Raw genomic sequence first — 18881 nt, 5'->3', positions numbered from 1 at the left:
AATAATGCATTTTATTTCACCTCCTTCCTGAGAGTTTATTTGGTCCATTCCACAATGTCAAACAGAGGTTAAAATCTTGGGTGAATTAAATCCATCTAAGAAATAAGTCCATGATGCATTGTTGCTGCACACTTCGGTGAGACAGTTACGCCAAGCAGTACTAACCCCCAGCCCCAGCGATGCCCAAGGCAAAGAGGGAAAGACAGAAATACAACTCTTACGGTGTGCTCGCCATCTGATTTGTATCCACTAAATTGGAAGCATTGACTGTTGCTGGTCTCTCAGTGACAGAATGACCCCAGGGCAGTGCCCTCCCTGTTTCGGAGAGAAGCAGATTGAGGTGGGAGCTTAGCGTCTGCCTGTCACTCTTACTCTCACGGCCCCCCTTACTGTTGTTGGTGGCAGCACCCCGTTCTGAGGTCCTGCTGGCCTTCTCAGCAGCCAGCCACACTGCCTCGCCATTCCCTCTTCCTCCTCCTGCTGACTTCCTTGTCCAAATGTTTTTGCAGGTGGTTAAGCTGAAGGGCCAAGTGCTGTCGGTCATGTATCGGTTCCGCACCAAGAACCGGGAGTGGCTGTTGATCCGTACCAGCAGCTTCACCTTCCAGAACCCCTATTCCGATGAGATCGAGTACGTCATCTGCACCAACACCAATGTCAAGTACGTGCACAGCCCTCTCTTCTGCTGATTATTCACATATGAGTCACGTCCTCAACTGCTTTGCTTGAGGCTCCCTTCTTCCCATGGGCTCTGGCTGCAGCCCAAAACCCTACGGGGTGAAGGAGGACGAAAAGGGGAGACTCTAGGTTCCTGTTACTGTGGGGTGCATGCATCCCCTCCATGTTCAGGTCAGGGTACCGCAGTCTCCATTCTGTTCTTCTCCCTCTGACACAAGCCAGGCAGAGAAGAGCTCTGCCAGTGCCCACCTCCACATCCTATTGTGCTAGCCAGTCCTGGTCCTGCTGAAGCTAGTGGGTGGAAGAAGGAGACTGGGCTTCTTGAAGCTCTGGCCAAGGTCAGGCAGCCTGTTGTAGCACCTCGAACTACCACCTAAGCCCAGAAGTACCCCCTCCCTGCTCCCAGCCCAGGACCCCTGCTTTTACACACATTCCATATCCATGGAGTTGGTGGATAGACCTGAGTTCTCTCTTGGCCCTGCTGCTTCCTGGCTTTGTGATCTCAAGTAAGTCCTCTTCCTCTTCTGTGGCCTGGAGCCATGGCCCTCTTCCCTGTGTGTGTATGGGCATGTGCCTGCATGTGGAAGCCAGAGGTTGACATCTGAAGTCTTCCTCAGTTGCTCCACCTTACCTTTTGAGATGGAGTCTTCCACTGGGCGTGGAGCTCACAGGTTTGGCCAGGCTCTGACTCTGCTCCCCAGTGCTGGGATCACATGAGCACGGCTGAGCCTGGATGATTTACATGCATGCTGGGGCTCCAACACAGCTTGTCCTGCTTTACTGACTATGTCACACACCCCCAACCCACGGTCCCTCCTTTCTGGAGTTCAGCTCACGTCTGTGGGACAGACTTGTGGACACAGCGCCTCCAATATGCTATAGCGAGCATGCGTCTTCACATCAAATGTGGAGGAAATACAGATGAAGGCTGATTTCAGATGCTTCCTTTTACACTATTTTAAGATTTGTTTTTTTTTCTTTTGAGGCAGGGTCTTTGTAGCCCTGGCTAACCTAGAACTCACTATATAGACAAAGCTGGCCTGGAAGTCTCAGAAGTCTACCTGCCTCTCCATTTTCTGCAGTTTGACTTTACTGTTGTGGAAGTGATGGACATTTAATGGAAACCACACTTTGGACTTGAATCTGCTCCCTCCCTGTGCTAGACGAAGCTCACGGGATGCTAAGCCGTGGCGGTGAGCGGCAGCTCCACTTAGCTCCACATCCATGAGAGAAAACAGCCGTCATTCTATGTGTGTTGAGGCCATGAGTTAGGGGCCCAGGTGCTTTTGTGGTTTGTGGTACCACACACTTACTCTAAGTTCATCAAGTGTAACCCTGGTGTGACCTAGGAGACATCTGTACCCAGCAAGGAACTAACACATGTAAACATGTGGACACAAAGGTATCCCAGTGAGTTACAGCACATGGAAGCCATGTCTAGGGTAACAAAGAATGTGGAATGAGGCTGCCATGTTGCCCTTGTGTCTGCCACTCATGGTCACTGGGCCCCCCCAATCTCCATTTCCCAGGTACAGTCGGGGCTGGTCCTGAACCCATGACCTTCTTGTCGCCATCTCCTGACACCAGGCGATCCTTCTAGGGACCTGCCCTGCCCCTCCATCATTCGTTCCCACCAGGCCTCGCTGAGCCACTGCTGCCCCTCAGTGTGTCCCAGGCCCTTGCCGCCTGGATCTCATACAAGCCCAGCAGCCGCCGGCACCCCTTCTGAAGCACATAACTCTTGCTCCCAGGTACTTTTCCCTCAACTGTCTGCTGGACCAGCTCTCACTCTAGATATCTTCTCCCTTTGTATACTTGGTACAGCTGGATTCTTCTTCTACCCCATCTGCTGGTCAAACCTGCAAATGGAACAGGAGAAATCGGAGAAGCCACCGACCCAGATGGGCACAAAGATGATCTTATCTCCATTTTCTGTCTCGGGTTTTGGGTCAAATTGAGGGGGTTCCATTTCCCCCCATCAATGCCACAACGTGGATAAGGGGTGCTCCTTCCCCAGGGACCTGGGAGGCATCCCTGAGTGCCACACCCATAGCTGATCCTGGATCTGATGAAAATAAGGAAGGTTGAGAAATGGGAGCAGAGCCAAATGCATGGGGCCAGGGAAGCCCTTACTGCTGCTTGTGTTCGAGGTCTAGAGGCCTATGAGCGGGTTTCTCGGGTGCTCACAAACTGGGGGTGCCAGGTCCTTGCCAAGGAGAGAGATAAGAAGGACAGTGCCAGCACTGACATGCTTAGCACCTGTGCAAGCCAGGTCTCTGCCCTTAGCTTGTCACTCCCAATATGGCTTCACACCTGCCAATTCAGGCTGCCTAGCCAAGAAGTCATGGGAACAGACAAACGCAGTGACTACTCAGAGTCCTGGACACTAGTCTAGAATCTTAGCCCTGTGGATGCCAACAGGTTGGTTGGTTGTTAGGGAAGGCCACCTCCTCTCTGGATTCTGCCTCCTTCTCTGCCCCGCATCCCTCTCTGTTCCTTCACAACACGTGGTTGTGCACACAGGTCTATACACAGCAGGGGCCCTGAGGCTGCCTGCTCCCTGTGGGTGAGGCTGTTTTCTGGGCATTGAGGGCGTCATCTGTGCCACACTGTCAACCCTAAATCCTTCCTGTTGGTGAAGCTGGTTCTCCGTCACGTCAGTCACTCCATCTACAGTAACAGCCCTGAGTCTTGGCTGGGCACCCAGGAGCTTTCTAGATTTGGATAAGAAGAGCAGACTTGACATTCCTTGTTGGGGGAGGTTTGGCACCTTTAAGTTTTTCATCATTCTCTTCTGGTCTTTGTTAACTTTCTGCTGTCAGAGTCACATGTGTGGTCACAACTAATGAAGCTGGTACTCCCTGATCCCCATGACCGGACACGGCCTGTGCCAGTCAAGATGCATGTGTTACCGTTCTTGTTCTTAAGGGGGAACCGGGTCTCAGGAAGCCTAAGGCTTGGGCTTCAGAACTGTGAGAACGTGGGTAGGGGCGGACAGGAGACAGTGGAAAGATACAGAGGAAGAAGAGGATAAACCAGTCCCCCAGGGCCTGGGGAAACAACCCCAGGAGGCAGCCCTGACATGAGAACCTGGAAGCAAAGCCAGCTCCAGCTAAATGGGATGGCCTTCTTTCTGAAAGCCAGGCAGTGTTGAAAAGGCAGAAAGGCATTTTGTTAGGGGTGGGCCATCCTGCTGCCCCAGGCCATTCATTCTCAGCCGTTCCTGGAAGTTGTGCAGATCAGAAAGCCCCTGAGGTACCTGCAACAGCTGCGGCGGCAGCTGCAGTGTCTGAGCCAGGTGTTCGGTGGCCAGGCTGAAAAGCTCACAGTGGACGGTAGAGGGCAGTGCTGGCCGCGCGTGTGCACAGACGACCTTTTCTTGAATTTGAGAGGTCAGCTGTGCCAGCAGTAGGCCGCCGGCTAGTTAGGAAAGATCCTCCAATGCCCCCTGCTTGGTGGGCGGAGAGGGGAGTTGCTTGCTCAGTCCCCGTCAGCTGAGAGCATCCAAAAGCAACTTCCTGAGGACGTTAAGCAAGCATTGGGTATTTAGCATTTGTGCTAAGCTGCTGAAAAAGGCTCTTTGTCACCTCTGACTGCTTCCTGTTCCCTCCACACAGATGGGAGCCCAGAAAAACAGGCTGGTGCAACACACCGGGTGCACATCTCCGAGCTGTGCCAGCTCTTGGTGGTAGGGAATTGATACTCTGAGAGACCAGTCGTGGGCTGACTGGGTGCCATTCATGACCGTCTTTTCACATTTGCTCAGCCTGGCCTGTAGACTTTCATTTCCTACCTCTCTTCAGGGTGCTGACATGCAATTCTCCCTGGGCCAAGCCTCTGTTATTAAAATAGCACTAGTCTGAGGCTGTCTCCGGTTTTCATGGCACAAAGTTCCTGGTGTGTGTGTACATTGCACATGTACACGTGTGCACCCTTGTGTGTTATATGCATGGATGCAGATGTATGTGTCCATGTGGGGGCTGCATTATGTGTGCATGAATGTGCATACCTGTGTGAGTACAGACACAGGTTCTTAAAGTCCCACCGTGCCCAAAGTCCAGCTGGTCCATGCTCACGCATACTCAGTGATAGTAGTGGTTGACTGCTTGGTAGCAGGTGGAAATTGTGGAGAAGGAATGGAAAATGTGTAGAAGATTGTATGTGATCTCTGCAGAATTTAGAGTAGCCCCACAGCCTAAGGAGCATGCCCAGGAGGCAGCCTTGGGTAAGTTCTAGAAGCAAAGGCACCATCCTGGTCTGTCTTTCTGCAAACCAGGCAACAACTTACAGTCAATGAGCGCTGAGATTTTTCCAGTCACAGGCTCCAAACCCAGAGAGTGTCTTGGTCCCTGCCTCTCCATCCCCTCAGAGGAGAACCTGAGACCAAGAGCTGCAGGTGCTGCTTGGGACCCTAGCATACTTCCACCTCTGCCCAGGTGGCGGCCTTGGTGACCTCTCAGGTGATGGTCACCTTCATCAGGCTGCTGTTGAGCCAACCCACAAGGCCAAGGGGCAATTTCTCTGAACGGATACAGAGTCATACCATTTCCTGCCCTGATCAAGTCAATGCCAGGTGTCCAGAGTCCCCCCGGAGCCCTGGGACGTGGAGGTTGTTTATTCTGGGCTGGACAGAGGGGAAAGTCCAAGGTCCACATCCCTGCAGAACTGAATTTGAATCCCTTCTGTGCCACATTCTATCTGGGAACACCACTTAACTTGCTGAGCCTCATCTCCTTTATCTGATAATTGACAGTCCTTTATTGTAAAGATGCAAAGTGTTGGCCAAGTACTGGTGATCTGTCTTCCGTTCAGATATGAGCAGCCTGCCAATGAGCCGTCATGCTTCCCCAAGATGCAGGGAACAGGAAACAAAGCAGATAATGGAGTAAGAACAAGGAAGGACAGTGATGCTTCTTTTATAGTTATGATTATATTTATTCTTTTAAAAAAATAACAAAGGGTCTCATGTTGCCTGGGCTGGCCTTGAATATAACCTTGAACTATTGATTCTCCTACCCTCATATCCCTAGTGCTGGGATTACAGGCATGGGTCACCATGACTGCTTTTATGTGGTACAGGGAATTAAACCCACAGTTTCATGCATGCTAGGGAAGCACTCTACCAACCCTGTTACATCCTAACCCTCTTTTTACATTTTTTTTGAAATCTCTATTTGTTTTGAGACTTATTCGTGGTGCTCTGCTTTGCTGATGTGGGAGGTATAGGTTCCACTGCCTGGTGGGACATCACATGCTCCTGATTCCATCCCTGCCTTTGTTGCCGGGCTCTTGGACCACAATGAGAGGGCAAATCCTTCACTCCTGTAGAAGCTCAGTCTTCTCATCTGTCCTCCCCTGGAGACCCAGCTCCACCAGAGCAGGAATCTGGGGGTTTCTGAATCATCAGAACTGGGCGTGGTTTTCTTTGCCTCGGCATAGTTCACTAAATGAACTTCTGAGTTTGATTCCAAAGCAGCTGCTCAGCAGGTTCTCCAGCAGAGCCTTATCTCTGAGGTATCTAGAACTGAGTTTCCTTAAACTCTACCTTAATTGTGGCATCTGGGTTATGGGCTTCACTATTCTCTGAAAGCAATCCAGTCTCCTTACTTTAAAACTTGAAGCATCTCCCTACATTAAAATTTGAAGGTGCTGGGTGTTTCCCAGCATCCCAGTAGGACAGCCTGGCAGAGTAGGAAGAGCCTCGTAGAGTAGGAGGAGCCTGGCAGGGTGGGAGGAGCCTGACTGTGTGGGTGGAGCCTAGCAGAGTAGGAGGAGCCAACCAACTTGGAATCTACTCTGAAGTCAGATCCTGCTCTGCTGTAACAGAACATCTCTGACCTAACCACAGCCTTCAACTCCGGCTTCTTGATTTTAGCATGTGGATGAAATAATCACCCTGAAAATCCAGTATGAGGCATGAATAAGAAGATGTACATCCTGATGGCAGGTGTGCCCACTACAGCCAGCAGCTTTGTGAAGTGCTAAACCAACTGCTTTCCTGAATTTTGCTTTTAAAACAATTTCAGTACTGTATTTTTTACCCTGTATGATACAGAAGTCATTAGATGATGCTTATTGTTTGAGCCAGGCAAGGTGGCGCCTGTCTATCCTCCTAGAAATAGAGAGGTTGAAGCAGGAGGGTCAAGAGTTCCAGACCAATCCAGGGTGCGTAGCAAGACCCTGTCTCAGAAATAAAATTTGAAGGCTGAGGAGATGGCTCAGTGGATAAAGCACAGTACAAGCGTGAGAACCTGAGTTTGAGTTCCCAGTGCCCATGTAAACAGCTTATCATAACCCTGACGCTGCTGGGGTGGAGACAGGTGGATGCCTAGAGCTCCTTGGCCAGCCATTTTAGCCAGTTGGGGAGCTCTGAGTTCAGTGAAGGACCCTGTCTCAACAGACAAGGTGGAAACCAATCGAGAAGGACTCCTGATGCCAACCTCTGCTTTCTACATGCACATGCACACAACCACAGATTCTACACACACACACACACACACACACACACACACACACACACGCGCACGCACGCACGCACACACGCACTTTACCTTACCTTTTCAACAGCTCATGCAGAAGTCTAAACCTGAAACCCAGGGGTTGGAGTAAAATAAGTCTAAAGCCTTTCAGCGATCTGTTGAGCACGGGCTACGTGGTGACTTTGAGGAGCACGATGTCCGCCTCGGCCCCATTGCCTCTCCCCCTTCTGTTCCTCACACCTGTGTTGGCTTGCTCTTTCACAGGCAGCTGCAGCAGCAACAGGCAGAACTGGAGGTCCACCAGCGAGATGGGCTGTCGTCCTATGACTTATCTCAGGTGAATTTCTGGGGAATCCTTTCCTGTTTGCCACTCAGAGGACAGAGAACTGAACTCACCCCAGAATCCCCACTCTAAACTAAGCTAAATTAAAACTAAACTCACTCCCCATATCCCAAGGCCAAGCCTCTGTCCCATCCAAACTCAGGGGTACGAATAGTATTCAGTCCCTGGTGCCCACGGTGGCTCTTCCTTCCTGAAGGGCGTCACATGGGGCAGAAAGTAGGCAGAGAGCAGGTGGGGCGCCATGGTCAGCAGACACTGAGTGTCTTTAGGGGACAGAGGGAAATTCCAGTGTGGGCCTCAGCCTCACACGTGCAGAAGCCCACGAAGTCAGGCTCCGACTTGTGTTCTCTGGCTTCCTAGCCATCTCTGTCACCTCTGCTCCCATGCCCGTCCTGGTTTAATGTTTCCCTTCCCGACATACTCTGGTCTCTCCTTCCCTTTGCTCATCTCCTCCCTCTTCCCTCCTCCTGTCCTTGTTCCCACTTCTGACAGCTGGCCATCCGAGAAACTGACATGGGTCAGTATCTGACCTCATTCCCAAATTAGCCTTTAGGTTCTCTTCCTGGTGTCTATAGTAGGCTGGGTCTTTTTCATTTATCTCTAAGGAGGCAGTCCCTGTGACCCTGGCGTTCTTCCTGTAGCCAACCCCCAGCTCACACCTTCCCAACCCAGGCGCCCTGGATCTTCATGGATAAGCTTGCAACCTTGCAATAATAGTCAAGTCTTGAAACACGAGCTCATCCACCCAAAGGGACTATGCAGGGGACAGCATGTGACTCTCGGAAAGTACCCTCTGTGCCTTATGTCTGGATCGTCATTGTGTTTTATGTGCCAACAGGTCCCTGTACCCAACCTGCCTGCCGGTGTTCACGAGGCAGGGAAGTCTGTGGAAAAGGCAGATGCAATCTTCTCCCAAGAGAGAGACCCTCGTTTTGCTGAGATGTTTGCAGGCATCAGTGCATGTAAGTGGCAGACAGTGCTAAGCCATGAGGCTGTGGGGTTGCAGCTGCTCTCAAACTGTCTGGAGATAGCCACCCTAGAGATAGGGCCAGGAAGGGTGACTTTTGTGTAACTGCCACAGGACGTAAGAAGAACCCTGTACAGGAGTCAGGGCAGAGCCTCTGTACTCCGGTCCTGGCCTCTTACTTCCTGGTCACCTGTGACACTCGGCTTCAAGCTGTAGCATCTCATCTTTACAATGTAAAGGGTCAGAGCAAACGAATCCATTACACAATGCCTTAGTCACTGGTCAGACTTCATCACTTTAACAAAAAATACCCAAAGAAACAACTTAGAGGAAAAGAGGGTTGTTTTGACTCTCAGTTAGAAAAGAAATCTGGAACATAATTGAAGCGAGACGAACTAGTGAGCCCTCAGGGGCGAGTGATGAAGACACTTTCAAACTGTGCAGGGAAGCAGAGTGGCAGCATCACCAGAGAAAGACTTCAGAATGTCCCTGTGGGCAGAGGCCATAGAGCCTGAGCTGACTGTAAATCTCATGAACTTTGAAACACCGAAAAGCCAAAATAATCACAAACACAGGAAGAAACTGATTAAAAAAAAAAACAAAGTAAGTAGGACTCAGAATGCCTTTTCTCAGTTTTAACAAATCAGGTAGATGAAAATAATAAAACAGGGAAAGATTTAGAAGACTAAATAATATATATATATACATTAAGATGTACATATATGATTGTATGTGTACCTACATAATCATGTATAGGTACATGTATAAGTGCTGTACCCTACCAAAGTCCCAGAGCATAGAAGAACCATGTGTTTATTATTCACCACCAAAACACATGAGGAAAAAGTAACTTGTGTAAAGTCATGCTTTTTGTAGCAGTAGTTGACTTGGCTGCCCGTCTGACACTTGTTTTGTGTGGTGCTGGAGAATGGACGTGCTAGGCAAGAGCTCTACCACTAAGCCACACCGCCAGCCTTTGTGAATTGTTTGTACATGAGACGGTGGCCTGAATCATCTTTACCCTGTACGTTTTAGCCTTGTCTCCTCCCTCCTCAAGTCTTGCTCTTCGTGCACCACCCTCGAGGTCTTGTGATTAGGCTACAGATTGAGGTCCTGCCTTTTAAGGATGTCCCATAGTTCCACTCTGACAATGTCTTTATTAAGAGTCCCACACAGGGATGGGAATAGGATCTTTGGCTCCTGGGTGGTCTCCCAGCCCCAGGGCCATAGCTTGATCATCTACAACCCATTACTGCTCACACCTACCTGGCAAGCTGGGCTCGGGGAGGGTGCAACATGCTGCCTAGTCACTGCTGTGCATCCAGCCTTGATTTCCTTCCTCCCAGTGTCTTGAGAGTGACTGCATAATTGAGACGTGTAGGCATCATGATACTGTAGGGCAGTGGTTCTCGGCCTTCCTAATGCTGCAACCCTTTAATACAGTTCCTCATGTTGTGGTGACCCCAGCCGTAAAATTATTTCATTGCTACTTTGTAACTGTGATTTTGCTACTGTTATGAATTGTAATGTAAGTATTTGATATGCAAGATATCAGATATTTAATGTAATGTAAATATCTGATAAGCAAACCCTGTGGAGATCGAGAACCACTGCTCTGGGGCCACAGGCGATGCACCATGGAGCCGAGGGAGGGGTGCACTCTGGTTGACACTTTGCTGTCTAGAGGCTGCATCCATCCCACTCACTCATTCCTGCTTCCCATGTCACCACCAAGAGCGCCTTCATTCTTAGTGAGATCTAGACAGCCTGGCTATGGCTGGAGCCCAGTCCTCTCAGCCTTTCTCTGCAGGGGACATGCTTGAGCAGTCTTCTCACCTTTCTGGGGCAGAACAGTGGTCTTGGTGACTCATCCTAGCCTGGGTCTGACTGTTCCCTGTCTCAAGAGATGTTCAGTCTGAGACCCTAGTGGAAAGCCAGGCAACACCATCCAGCTGTTCCCAGCCAGTCAGTCTGAGGTGCCCCTTAGCACCTGCTGATCAGGTCAGGGAAGGGGCACTGGCCTGGGATTCAAGTTGGATCCTCCCTTGGTGTCCTGTGACCTGGGACAAGCAGTGCCTCAGTTTCTTCTTCTGTAAAAGCAAATGTGTCAGCCGTTTGTGTCCCAGCACTGTCCTCAGGAAACATTTTACTTACCTTAACACACAGAATCCCCACCACAGCCCCGTGAAGTAGACGCTGCAATTACCTTCTTCTTTCAGCTGGAGAAACTGAGGCAGGGGCACGTTCAAAGAGTATCCCAGGTGACAGCTGTAATACAAAAACCCGAGCTGAGTCCCAAGGTGAGGCAGCTGAGGTTACCCTGGGTGTCCTCACCTCTGTTCTCATTCCCTATGGTGTACCACTCCATGAAACTGGAAGGACTGAATGCGGTAATGCCTTCTCCACTCTCAAGGGCTTGCCTTCAAGCAGCCAGGCTAGCCTGGGAGTCAGGAGGGACCATGCAAAGGTGAGGAGACTGTCCTATGTGGACCTCCTAAGTTCCCATGCCATGCCCTGTTCTGGAGTGCACCTGCATGGCCTGCAGCAGAAAGATGGGGGGACCTTCACATGCAACTCCTATGGTTTTCCTAGCGGAGAAGAAGATGATGAGCTCAGCATCAGCATCAGGCAGCCAGCAGATCTACTCCCAAGGAAGTCCATTCCCTGCTGGGCACTCGGGCAAGGCCTTCAGGTAGGTGCCAGGGAGGGGAATGGTAGGAAGAAAAGCCTGAGTGTCAGCATTGGCGCTGGGAGCTGAACAGGAACCAGCCATTCCTGTGCTGTGGGATGGAGCCAGGATGGGGACTCTGGACTCCTGGCTCTGTTCCATCAGCCCCTCCATAGGCACTGGGTGTCAGTGACTCGCAGACACCAGTGATCAGCCTCTCTATGATCCTGAGCCTCTCTATGATTCTGCAGGGGAAAAAGAAGGGAGATGGTCTGTAGCCAAGATCCAGGTAAGGCCTAGTTGAGAAAGTTAGAACTGCCCTTTTCTCTGGTTTGCTGAGGCCATGGCCAAGTGCAAGGAGAAAAGATGAGCTGTCGTATCTGAGCTTCAGCCTCAAGGGCCATTCAAGGCACCAAGCCAAGCAGGGTGCCTGGCTGTTAGCATCAGGGCATGCTGTAGCTTACTCAGGAAGCTTGACATCACCACTGGGGACCAGGCCTGGCTCAAGTTTCTTCTAAGAAACATAAGCATAAACCCAGGAGCATTGCCAGAAGACAGGCCAGCAAACCTTGGGGAAGGCATTTGATGTCACAGCAGCTACCTCTAAGCTTCCCAGAAGCTCCGCATACCTCAGACCCAGCAAGATGGTGTTTCTCCTACATCCCAGTTGAGCTTGGCTCAACTCTGAGCAGGGCTTCAGGGACCTTGCAGGGACCAGGGTTGGGCAGGCAAATCCAGTGCCCCAAAACTACATTGGCCACAGCAGGATAGGAATCTCCCTTCCTTGCTGTTCTAAGAACAGACTTCCTACATCAGTAGCAGGTGTGACCAGAGGCCCTAGGAAGACTGGGCACACGGGCCAGCACTTTGTTCCAAACAGCCCTGGCCGAGTTACAGCTGGCCCTCTTTAGTCAGCATCCTAAGAAGGGCTGTGCAGGCTGAGCCATGAGGCGCAAGGAACGAGAACTAGAAAATGTCCTTTGAAAGAAAGGGAGCTGCAGAGGAAACATGACCGAAGTATGTAACATGTATGTATGATGGTGGCACAGTGAAATCCATTACTTTGCGTGGTAGCTGACATCTGTAATCCCAGCACTCCAGAGTCTGAGGCAGAAGAATACTCTGAATTCATGGTCAGGATTGATTATACGTGGTATAATTAATATAACTGATTTTAAAAAGGAAACTGAATGAAATATAAAGAAAATATCCTCTGCAGGGCATGGTGGCACACATCCTTTTATGCCAGCACTTGGGATAAAAATGCCTTTTGGCAGAGGCAGGAAGATCTCTGTGAGTTCCAGGAGAGCCAGAGCTACGTAGTAAGAAAGACCCTGTCTCAAACAAACAAAAGAAAAGAAAATATCCTCTCACCTGAACCATCCATCTGGGGGAAGCGGGATAGAGCTGCCATGTTAGGTAAACTCATTTAGGAAGACATGATATTTGAACAAGCAAATTTGCTTTACAATCTGCAGCGGGTCCAAGAACCTAGGAAAAGTTTCGACTACAATTATTAAAACTGTAGTCTGTAACTCTCTTTCCTTCAAAACCCACCCCAAATCCTACAATTAGACACAGCCCACCTCGCTCAGTACATTCACAGGCCCCCAGCACAGACCCGGGGAGATTGTAAGTAGGGCCTGGAGCGGCACGAGTCTCCCTCCAGCCTTTTCCATCTACAATGGACTTCCAGTCCACATAGCCCACAAAACCCCTGGAAGAGGACCTGGCAGTGGAGTGAGGATGGTGTCAGAGCATCCTCACCAGGCATGCAGAGAGCTAGGCATTGTGATACATACTGCAGGTGCCCAATAAAGGCGCACCAAGTCAATCCATCTGAAGGCAGCAGAGGTAAACCAACAGCCACATGCCTGACTGAGCCCCTCACAGCAGCCTTCCATTCCCGGGTTTGTCTCAGTATTGAAACTGACAGCCTGCAGCCTATGTGCGGAGTCTGTAAGCTTTCCCAGTGCCCCAACGGGACAAATTAACCAGAGCACCAAGAGCAGGTAGCCCGGAGTCTGATTTGTATTCTAAGACTTGTGTCTCTTCTTGGAATGAAATCTTTCATAGAGATCTGGGGGTGTGCAGGGAAGGATGGTGGTGGGGAAATGCAAAAGCTGACAGGCCCTAGGGGAGAAGGAGGCTGAGAATAGAAGCCTGCAAGGACCCCTGGGCAGTGTACAGGGAGGGAGAGAGCAGGAAGGAGAGCCAGCGCAGGATCTTTTGACAGAGACTCGAGAAAGCAGGCCATTTCCTGGGAATGAACACATTTTCTTCTCCTAGCTCTTCCGTGGTCCATGTGCCTGGAGTGAATGACATTCAGTCCTCCTCCTCAACGGGTCAGAACATATCCCAGATCTCCCGGCAACTGAACCAAGGCCAGGTGGCATGGACAGGCAGCCGTCCACCCTTCCCAGGGCAGGTATGAGTAACTATGAGGCATGACCCTGAGTGCCCGGAGTGACAGAACACCCACCATCTGCTTTTTGGAGTCCCAACTCTGAGAGTAGGCCAGTGCTCCCAGCTAGAACAGCCAGCTCCTTGGGAGTCCCTGCCATCCCTGGAGCCCTTTGAAAGCTGGGTCCCCAACAGTTATACCATGTCTGATCAGCATTCCTTTCTTCTCACAGCCGCCCCCCCCCCCCCCCCGTTAAGAAAGGGAGCAAAAAGAGCTTGGGCACCCAAAGCTTTTCCAGCAAAAACAAGTGCCCCCCCCACCCCGCCACTTTGGAGCTCTGGTAGCTACTATGCCAAGAGGGCCTGTAAATTCCCAACAATGCAACAAATACTCATAGTTCCTTGGAAGATACTAGAATGATAGGTCTTATTCAGCTGAGAGGCCTCCATAAGCTGAACTTGGTGAAGCCAGGCCATTGTAGTCCTCAAGGTAATGTTAACCAGCTCCACCCCAAGTCTCCAGGGCCAGGACACTGGCCCCCATACACTGGGCTTACCCCCGGCCAGTGAAGGTAACCAGGGCCAGCTGTTCCTGAAGGGACCTCAAGGGTGGAGCTCAGTGGGAGGCTGGGTGGTTCTGCCTCTTTCTGTCCTAACCATAGCAAATCCTACTCCAGCCCAGCAAGACGCAGTCATCTGCCTTTGGGATTGGATCAAGCCACCCCTACCCGGCTGACCCCTCTTCCTACAGCCCTCTCTCCAGCCCAGCTGCCTCCTCGCCAAGTGGAAACGCCTACCCCAGTCTTGCCAACAGGACTCCGGGGTTCGGTAGGTGGGGAACAATGGAAAGAATTCCTGTTCTGAGCATCCTGTGTCCAGGAGCTGAGCCCCGGGCTTCCAGAATATAGGACAGGGCCCCAAGCTCTCAGGATATGGGGCAGGGCTCCAAAGTGTCCCAGCTTCTCTCCTATCTGGCTGTAATCAAGAGGCCTCAGGTGTCCTGAAGCATCCACCTTGACCCTGTGGTCCAACATTGCTATTTCAAGGCATCAGCACTCATTCCTGTGTCATGATGTGACCCGACCACTAGTTTCACATCCCCGAAGTAAAAGCTTCTCCATTCTCCATTTAAGAACCCAGAGAAGCCAGGGGTGGCCGGTTGGGTCAGTAAAACGAGAGGTTCCCTTTGTGAATATTGCAAGGTGTAGTTTATGTGTTTCCCGTTCTGTGACTTGGTGCCTGACAAGGTCACTTCAGGACAGAGCGGTTTATTTCAGCTCCCAATTTGAGGGTCAGTCCATCACCACAGGGGAGGGGTCACCCCGTAGCCACAGTTGGGAATCGGGAGGTGAATGCTGGTGCTCAGCTCATTCTTTCCTGTGTGTGTAGTATTTTCTTTGTATTTCCCCAGCCCGTGGATGGTGGTGCCCCTCAGTCAGGACTCTTCCCAACTCAGTTAATCTAACCTCTAAACTCCCTCACACACATACCCAGAGGTTTGTCTCCTCAGTTGTCCTAAAGCCTACCGACTTCATATCATCGTCACACCAGGGGACCCTATCTCATGTGAATGTTTCTTGCTCTGCGAGAAGGGCCTGGGCAATGAAGGGTTTTGTGGCTATGGCTGTGTCTTCTGGCTCAGTCTCAGGAGCTCCTGCCAGATGCTCTTCATGTATTTGATACATGCCAGCATCTCTCCCAGGGCCGGGGTCACACACCATAGAAGGGGAGGTCCTGCCAGATTCTTGAGTACAGTCACTGGGTGACATCCAAGATCGAGGAATCCAGGGATTTTTCTATGCAGACCCATCACCCTCAAGTGAGCAGGAAGCCAAGCCTAAACCTCCCGATTTCACTTGTCAAGTTAAAAGCTTCCATTTAAGTGGCTCACCTGTCAGTCTTGTGGGAAAGTGCCCCTCGGAAGCCCATCATACCGTGTGGTTATGAGCCGTCCCTACCTCTCTTCCCATCCACCACTGACAGTATTGCTTCTGCATCAAAGCCCAAAGTCTTGGCCACAACATCTCAAGCCCCCAGGTTTGTCTGTGCCCATTGGAGCCGACAGTCCCCCAAGCACAAACCTTATTTATGTGTAGCACACATGTTCAGCCTTTAAGTATCCGTAGTGGCTCACTCAGGGACACCGGTATGAGAAGCACAGCCCCCTCAGCCTGTTGCCCTCAGCTCTGTCGCAGCTGGAGGGCAAGGTCCCTCTTTCATGTATAGGAATATTCCCATTGTCGGGGAGCGGCGGCCCTGACTTACTATGATTTAGCCATCCTTCATGAGAGCCAAGCCCGGTGCCAGCACTGGAGACAGGAGGAGACTGAGCTGACCCAAAGAGACTGGGCTGACTTCTAGCTCAGGCTAGAGGCAGAGGCAAAGATCCAAGCAGAGGTAGAGAAGACAGGGAACAGGAGGTAGAGAAACATGCCACGGCGTTCTTCATGGAGGCCCTGGCGACCAGGAGAATGGTCACTTGTGTTGCAGAGCCAGGAAAGTCTTCAAGAGAGAAATGTCATGTATCCCTGGGAGGACTTAGGAGCATCATGTGACCATGACACATAGACAGATGGGCAGGCTCCTCCCTGTTCCAGCAGTCCAGTGCCTTGACCTGTGTGCATTTGGCCACTCTCCATGAAGTAATGGCCAGGTTCTGAAGTGTAAATGGTGGCAGGACCCTTGGCTGAGGCCACTGGCAACTCTAATGATCAAGAATAGGGTCACTATACAAATACTGGGGTTTCTATCTCAACCAGTTCCACTGCAAGTTGCTAGGTGGTAAGCGTGCCAGCAGCAGACATTACTAGGTGCTTACTGGACAGTGCACAAGAGGCTTCCACTGGGTGTTCACATGTTCGAATTCACTTAGCATTTACCTGGCCATAAGGGAGAGGTCATTGTTATTCCCATTTCAGAGGACAGAATGGAAGCCCTGGGTCTTCCTGATGCATCAGTAGTGGAGCTAAAAAGGAATCAAGGCTGTGTCCCTCTGCTCACAGCCCTGTGCCTTCTGTCCCTTAGGACCCACTCCTCGGGGAGTAGAAATAAGCTGGAAGGGACATCTGCCAGCATGTCCCTTGATTTGTGATCATGAGGAGGGTGAGAACTCTGTTGGGAAGGAGTGGAAGGGAAACCCAGCCAGAGACGTTAGGGACTGAGCACTGTGATGTGACTCTACCCTCAAGGTATCCACGGTGACTTCAGAACAGTCGGCTGTGGAGCAGGATGCAGGGGCAGCATGTTTGAGAGTCTGGCTGTGAGGATGACCAGGAGAGGAGATGGGAACAGAGCAGAGGAGCTGAGGAGGAGAGAGGGAAGGAGCCCAGCTGGAAGGGAGGTGCTACCATCCCAGGAGGCAGCAGAGCCTCCTGGAACTGAGGAAACCTCCATCAGTGGAGAATGCTATCTTGAGAAGGTGGCGGTGAGTCCCTGCTAACGGAGGCCTCAGCCTCTGCTTCTCAGGACTTCAAGAAGCAGACTCCTACTGGGGGTAGGGCAGCCTTGGTCAAGGTCAGAGGAGAGAGTATATGATCAGAAAGAGGACTTTGGGGAGAAGTTTACTATCAACCTCAGGAGGTGCAGGAAGAAAGTAGAGGAGAAATAGAGCAGTCTCCATTAACGGTCAGTTTCATCAATTATTAAATAAAGATGAAACAGTTAAAGCTGGCAGTGCAGTATACGTACTTCAGTGAACACCCGGCTTAACCCCGCCTGTGGAATCCAGATACAGCCCTGCCTGTGGGCATCCAGATACAGCCCTGCCTGTGGGCATCTGGGGCACCAGACAGATATAACCCTGGGACTCATGGGGGTGCCAACAGCAGCTCCTTGCAGCATTACAGGGGAAATGGTGTCCCTCCCCTCCTTCCTTCCTTCCTTCCTTCCTTCCTTCCTTCCTTCCTTCCTTCCTTCCTTCTTTCCTTCCTTCTTTCCTTCCTTCTTTCTTTCCTTCCATCCTTCCTTCCTTCCTTCTTTCCATCCTTCCTTCCTTCTTTCCTTCCTGTTGTCCCCTCTCCTAGCAGCCATGAAGTCTGCCTGTACATAAAGCTATACTTTAGACCATTTCCTCGATACCTACAAAATGGGTCCAGCTATAGGAATTATAATTTAGGTCCAGCTATAGGAATCATAATTTAGGTTTTTATCTATTAACCAAACTTTTCCTTTGCTGGTCCTGTAATGGGGCCAGGAGGCATTACAGTAAAATATTAGCCACCTCTTTTTAGATGCCCAGGTTTAACCTTGCTTTGATTCTCAAAGCTGCATCCAAGTAAGTGTAGTCCAGGGAAACTGGAGGCAAGTTCCCTATGATGGTTCTAAGTAGACATAGACAAGTCCTAGAGCCTCTGGAGTGGAAAAAAGGGGTGTCCCCTTGCCACGAGGAGCAGCCTCCTTCCCATCCTCTGATATCTTTACCAGTCATCCTTAAGTATGTCTGAGCATAGCCCCCAAAGGATCGGGAACACTGATGTGTGTGCCAGGTACCTTTGAGACTTAACCTTAACCCCGGCTGAGATTAAACCAACTCCCTGCATTGTCTCTCGGGAGTAAGTCATAAATGCTGAATGCAAATTCCTCCTGGGAACATCTCTGAGGTGTTTCTTTTACCTTTGTAGAATAAGACCTCTTTACATGGAAGGAAGGAGGGACAGAAAGAAGTAAGGATGGAGGGAGGCGGGGGAGGGCTGGCAGGCAGGCAAATCCGAACTAATGTGTTAGTGAGTTCAGCGAAGAGGCTTGCTTATATGAAAGGCTTTGGCTTTTTGTTATTGTTGTTGTTGCCTTAAGTTGCCATTGAAGGTGAAAAGTACAAGCAGCCATAGTCTCCCACCTTGGATGTAAGTCTCAAGGGAATTTCTTTCTGCCCCAGGAGTTCTCTCCATCCCCACAGGAACAGGAGTCTAGAGTAAGTGGACAGGCACTGAGAACAGTGACAGTGTGGTGCTACAGTGCAGAGGGCCCAGGAATCGACCCAGGAATCCCCGGGAGGAAGAAGGCGCAGTCCCAGCCTACTTCACACTGTAGCTCCCAGCTTCACACTTTAGCTCCCAGCTTCACACTGTAGCTCCCAGCTTCGCAGTCAGACACTTAGTTTTTGGACAGAGGTTGTACCACCCCTCTTCTCTCACTCTCTAGCCCAGTGAGATGGGACTCTAGGCTGCAAATTCCTGTCCCCACCGGAGACTGTCTCTGTGGAGAGAGGAGAAAATAAAGTAAGCTTGGGGACAGCGGGCGTGAGCAGAACTTAAAGATGGTGGTCATTGAGACCCTGCTGTGAAGAGAATTAACACGTGTCTTACATCCGTCTTTCTCCACCCAGGAGACATCAGGATAGGGTTC

General features: G+C 50.8%; 1 protein-coding gene across 8 annotated transcripts in view; it reads left to right on the top strand.

Moving 5' to 3' along the window:
• Positions 1 to 18881, top strand: part of Arnt2 (aryl hydrocarbon receptor nuclear translocator 2) — a 162929-nt gene that overhangs the window by 132743 nt on the left and 11305 nt on the right. For all 8 annotated transcript variants that reach the window (XM_076546471.1, XM_076546468.1, XM_076546478.1 and 5 more), the window contains 6 exons: positions 510 to 661; positions 7422 to 7494; positions 8339 to 8462; positions 11060 to 11159; positions 13425 to 13563; positions 14216 to 14366. In XM_076546471.1, coding sequence (XP_076402586.1) covers positions 510 to 661; positions 7422 to 7494; positions 8339 to 8462; positions 11060 to 11159; positions 13425 to 13563; positions 14216 to 14366 — 739 coding nt within the window. The remainder of the gene's footprint in view (positions 1 to 509; positions 662 to 7421; positions 7495 to 8338; positions 8463 to 11059; positions 11160 to 13424; positions 13564 to 14215; positions 14367 to 18881) is intronic.

This window comes from Peromyscus maniculatus, chromosome 1 (assembly GCF_049852395.1).
Source record: "Peromyscus maniculatus bairdii isolate BWxNUB_F1_BW_parent chromosome 1, HU_Pman_BW_mat_3.1, whole genome shotgun sequence".
NCBI classification, from domain to species: Eukaryota; Metazoa; Chordata; class Mammalia; order Rodentia; family Cricetidae; genus Peromyscus; species Peromyscus maniculatus.
This window is presented reverse-complemented; position numbering and strand designations above follow the sequence as displayed.